At 41.0% G+C, this 5,365-nt stretch overlaps 1 protein-coding gene across 1 annotated transcript in view; it reads right to left on the bottom strand.

Annotated features, from left to right (window-relative positions):
• Positions 1 to 712: 712 nt before the first annotated feature.
• LOC103780003 (fibulin-2-like) overlaps positions 713 to 5,365 on the bottom strand; it is a gene marked incomplete at both ends in the record, with an annotated part of 30,221 nt that continues 25,568 nt past the window's right edge. The window contains 4 exons of the mRNA XM_008947651.1: positions 713 to 841; positions 1,664 to 1,780; positions 2,412 to 2,537; positions 3,038 to 3,166. Coding sequence (XP_008945899.1) covers positions 713 to 841; positions 1,664 to 1,780; positions 2,412 to 2,537; positions 3,038 to 3,166 — 501 coding nt within the window. The remainder of the gene's footprint in view (positions 842 to 1,663; positions 1,781 to 2,411; positions 2,538 to 3,037; positions 3,167 to 5,365) is intronic.

The raw sequence follows: 5,365 nt of genomic DNA, 5'->3' as shown, positions 1-5,365 counted from the left end.
GCTGCATGAATGCATGTAGTGTACCTGAAAGTAACCAGATCTTCAATCACCATTACACCGTCAGAGCATCCTTTAGAAATGGGGGATTTTTACTTCCAAAACAGCTGCAAACGAGCCAAAACCCACCAGACACCCAGAAGATATTTCTATGATTCTGGAGAAAAGGGGGGTGTGTGCGTGCACGCACACCTGCACGTGTAGGTGTGTGTGTAGGATACATGCCATTCACACTAACACTTACTTACTAATGCCAACATATTTAAGCTTAGGTGGCAGACTTCTGGATCTCCAAGTCCCTGTTTCAGCTCTCACATTCACTCTCCCAGCTTTCTGGGGCAGGAAACTGCAACTCATCATGAAGCCACAGATTTCTACGTCTGGCACCTCTAGAAGAACAGATGTATGTGCCAAGGTGCACATACAGCTCATGCAAGTAATCGAGCACCCCGACTGGAAGGATGAAATGGGCTCCCTTAGGAATTCATTTAAACAATTAGCTCACCCTGACAGCTGAGTTGCCACAGCACATTTTCCAACACAGGAGAAAGCTGACGTTGCAGATACCAGTATTTGGCAACCTTGTCAAATACTGGCTTTTTTACAGTGACTAATGTAAAAATGGAGACTTGATTAAATAATCATAATGGCTGAGATCATTCCAAGGATTAAAGCTTCAGGATATAATCCTTTCAGTTCCTAAACTCCTCATTACCTCGACAGGTTCTTCCGTTTGCTGCCATGGTATATCCCTGCTCAGGACAAGCACACTGATAACTACCAGGAACGTTCATGCAGCGGAAAGTACAAAGAATTCCTGCACTCTGTGTGCACTCATCAATATCTGGGGAAAAACAAAACAAAACAACAAACCAACACAATTACAATCATATGAAAAAGAGAAAAAAGGAAATCTGAAAAGGGAGGGTGTAGAACACGAGGAAATTCTTATCTGATGCATTTATAATATATACTTAAACAAGAATGCAATCGTGGAAGTTTGATGTTGCTCTAGGGCTGTTGATAGTGCTTTCTGAAATGTTGAACACAAGACTGCTCCCCAAATACTGTCTCCAAGTAGTATGGACTTACAGCAAAGAGCAAAAAGCCTAGGGCACATCTGAGTTTGAAAAACTCTCTGTGGTACCTCTAATTCTTCTAGGATTGCTTGTGAGGCTTCCTAGTGCCAGGAAGAACATGGGTTTCTTCACCATTTCTTAAACGGAGGCTCTCCAATGTGTCAGCATTGTTAACATCAAGAAAACAGGTAAAAACCTTCCCCTTCTCCATTCTGATCACCCTGCTCCTCGTTCAGCCACCACAGAGAGAAGAGCAAGTCTTCATTCCACCGTGCCCGAGTGGAGGCTTTAATGGACACAGTACAGATAAACGTATCTTCCCTTCTAATTTTTTCAATCATATTTTTTTCAGTAACCTCGCAGGTTCCACGGCCACATAAGTGTGTTCCATCCCTGAGCAGGAGGAATCAAAATCAACTGCATTTTCCAATAGCTGGAGTTACCTTCTCCAGGCTCTGCAGCAGGGTGGAACTCACAACCTTCCTTAGGCATCACCTCCAGCATTAGGTGCTGCTGAGAGCTAGACAGCCCAGACTGTTAAAGAGTGCACACATATTTAACTTGCCCTGGCGAAGCACCAGCCTTACCTTTACACGAATGCCCGTCTTCTGCTAGCTGGAAGCCTTGCCTGCAGTAACACTGATAGGAGCCATACACATTGGCACACTCCTGGCTGCAGGGACTAGTGTCGCATTCATTCACATCTGTATCCAAAAACAAACCCACAGACATTGCTACAATGCCTCAGAACAGTATTTCCCAGCATTTCTTGCCTCTGAGAACAGCAACCAGATTGCCCCTCGTCAGTGAGTAAAAACAGACTAATTTGTCCCATGAAGATGTTTCTGCCTCCCTAGGCAGAATGCCAAGGAGTATGAGGATGTCTGATGCACCTGGATTTCATTTCTGTACATGCCAATGAAAACATACACATGCTAATATGTGTTTCAGACATTATATGTTACAGCTGATTAAAAATATGTAATCATCACCTTAAAAAAATCGTGGAGAACTTAAACAAGATTTCCATTCAATCCAAAAGAATTTTTTTCAAGTTTTTTCACTACCAAGTTTCATCTTTATTAAAATTTGAATGAAAAGTCTCCTATTCTAAGTTTGTTATGCTCAGCTGGAAGGAACGGAAAAAGTATTGAGGGAAAAGAAGAAAGAGGAGAAATTTGTTTACTCTCATCTGACAGTTTGTGTTCAACTGAATATCTGCAAATTTCAGCACACATAAATCATGAGTTTGCTCTATTTATATTCCACCTAAACTTCTCTAAAGTTCCTTAATTCACACTGCAATTTCTTCTTCATGGAAAAAATGTCTGGTACCTTCACAATGCTTCCCATCATAAGACAAGCGGAAACCAGAAGAACAAGTGCAGTGGTAGGACCCAGGGGTGTTCTCACACGTGTGCTGACACAGGCGTCCAGGGTAATTCCAGCACTCATTTATATCTGCCAGCATAACAAGCAAACATATAATCAGCTTAGAAATAAAAGTATCCAATAAGATGCAGGAGGGTGTTTTAGAAAGTGTCAGAGATCGATCTGCAGAGCGCAAAATTCTGCAAGCTCAGGTTTTATGCTCTCTGTGCTCTAACTGGCGTGTAGTACCAATAAAACACAAAATGCTGTATCATAGCCTCTTACAAAGTTGTGAAATCTCCAGAAAGATAAAATTCTACAGCAGCACAAGCATAACTCATAGGAAAGTATTTTGGAGATGACTCTAATTGACAGCCTACAACTAAAGCAAACCAAGGGCACCTGGTGGAAATCACAGCATGGAGTGGAAGAGTTGCACCGAACGATGGCTGCTTTGGAGGCGATTCCATTACCTTTTGAGGCACTGCATTGCAGAACTAATAACTGCACACTACAATGGTGCTAAATACTGCCTTGATGTCCAAGGCTCAATCAATCAGTCCTTTCATCTCATCTTGTGCCTTACATACCCATGCAGCTTCTGCTGAAGGCGTCGTACTGATATCCCAGCTTGCAGTCACAGCGATAAGCCCCAGGAAGATTATGACAAATCTGCCCTTCACCACAACGGTGTACACCAGTCTGACATTCATCCACATCTGCAGAACCAGAGAAAGCAATCAGTTTAAATATAGTTTGCTGAAAATCATCATTTGCAAAGAGAAAGGAATTAAATAACAGGACTAGAAACTATCAGGGTTGTTCCCTGGACAGAACAAAGTATCTGAGCTTCTCCCACTGGGCTCTTCTCTGAGTCAGCTTTATGTCTCTCCCAGTCAACCTTTTGAAAGGCAATACATTATCTGCAAAGTGAAAATGGTAGCTGCAACTGCAGCGGAGCTTTCCCAGCACATTCTGCATTTCAGTGTAAACACATTTTGATTCTGATTGAACCATGACATTTAAACACCCTATTCTGATGTTCTGCCATTACATGAGTTACGACAAGCCATTTAAAGCAAAACAAGAACCAGCCAGAAATTCTGCTCACCCCTTCAATTAAAGCAATTGCTATTTTCATCTCCAGTTGCCCTTTCAGTCTTGCTTCTGCTGTCTACCTTTGCTCTTTCCCAATGTTGATCTTTTATTTTCTCACATTCTGATATTCCTCATGGTCCCTCATCCAAAATCCAATACCAACAAATTAATTGCTTCTCCACTCACATGCATCACTTCCAATCTCATTTTAAAAATCCTCACATGAAGATGGGAATTTTCAATACATGCTTATTTACAAGATTTGCAACATGACTAAATAGCTCATCAGTATCTAACAAACCCCTGTTATCATCTGCAACAAGAAGCATCAAAAAGTCTGATTAACCCTCAGAAACTTGTATTTCTTCAAGTATTCTGAGATCTGCCGTTTTCTAAGCCATCGGATCCTGCTTCCTTCCTATTATTCACAGCTTCAACAGCTTTTACAGCCCAAATCTCTGTTCATGCAATATTAATTAGGACGGTAGTCTAACGCAGGAGGTTCTCCATACTGCCCTATTTTAAGTCATTAATTTGAGCACTATTTAATTTCAAAGGGTTCCTGGGCAGTTCCCCATCAGACAACAGCCTTGTAGAATGCCCTGAAAAGCAAGTAACTTGTTGAGAAAATGATGGAGAAATTACAGCAAGCAACTTATCACAGCAACTTGGGTTTGGAAAAGTAGAGAGTCTATCAACCCCAAGGAGAGATGCTAACAAATAGTTTACTCAGTATTTCAACACAGATTCCCACCTACTCAGTCTCTGCTGGCACCAGGGTTAGGGATGGCAGGGAATGCCACTTGCCAAGGAAGGAATTCCTGACAGGCTCCCTGATTTCTGCTGAAACACTGTCTCCTCATTTACTTTTAAGATCAGAGGTAGCATCAAAACAAGGACATTTCTAATGCAGATACAAAATCATAAAGTAGGAGCTTTATTTGTAATGAATTCGTGTGTGCAACCATTTCATTAGGTTGTCCAAAATTATAGATTCCTTTGCCTTCAGACTTCAATTAGTTCTAGGGCATTAGAGCCTGAGAAGCATCTAATGTTTCACAACAGCTACAGTCATTTTCAGTAAAAAGAGGTAGTTTTTAATAACTTAATTTACTGAATCAAAAAATGTGAACATTTTAAAGGGAGATGAATCTTCTAAACAGAGAAGATGACCACACAAGCACAGTTCTGTTGGAGAGACATGTGCAGATGATGTATTTACTACTGTGAATACATCTGAATCAGGAATCTAATTAGCTATTGTAATGCCTTAAAGAAACTGGTCTTTATCACAGAGAGGGGAAATCAGGACCATATGCTTTTCTTTTTTCTCCTCCATGCTCTCTGCCTACTTAAAGAAAGACATACCAAAGAAATACCAAAAGATATAGGCTGCAAACAGAGACAGAGCACACACAGCAAAGACAGAGAAATCAGCAATTAACATTAAACATTTGTTTAAAAACCAAAAACCCAAACAACTAGAGAAGCTTTGTTATGCCTGTTCCTTAAAAGCACTGTCAATCATAGACACAGATGCAAAGTATCACGAGTAATTACAATGTATTGTGCTATCTCATCATGCTTTAAAGATATAAATGCTTTGTGAACAATGGCAATTTCCTCCTCTGTCATATTTACACACAGTTGCTGTCTTTTAGGAACAACTGGGGGAAAAAAAAGCTGCTTTCCTTCCATAAATCATCAGTTTGAAAATAAGGAATACAATTTGTCCTAGCCCTCAGCAGGGCTTGAAAATGAGGGCTGTTAGCAGTACAGCCAGGTCTCCTGAGCTGCTCAGTGATGACTGCCGACTTGGG

This window comes from Merops nubicus, unplaced genomic scaffold (genome assembly GCF_000691845.1).
Source record: "Merops nubicus isolate BGI_N331 unplaced genomic scaffold, ASM69184v1 scaffold9759, whole genome shotgun sequence".
In the NCBI taxonomy this organism is placed as follows: domain Eukaryota; kingdom Metazoa; phylum Chordata; class Aves; order Coraciiformes; family Meropidae; genus Merops; species Merops nubicus.
Note: the sequence above shows the minus strand (reverse complement) of the source record. Positions and strands in the feature narration are given on the sequence as shown.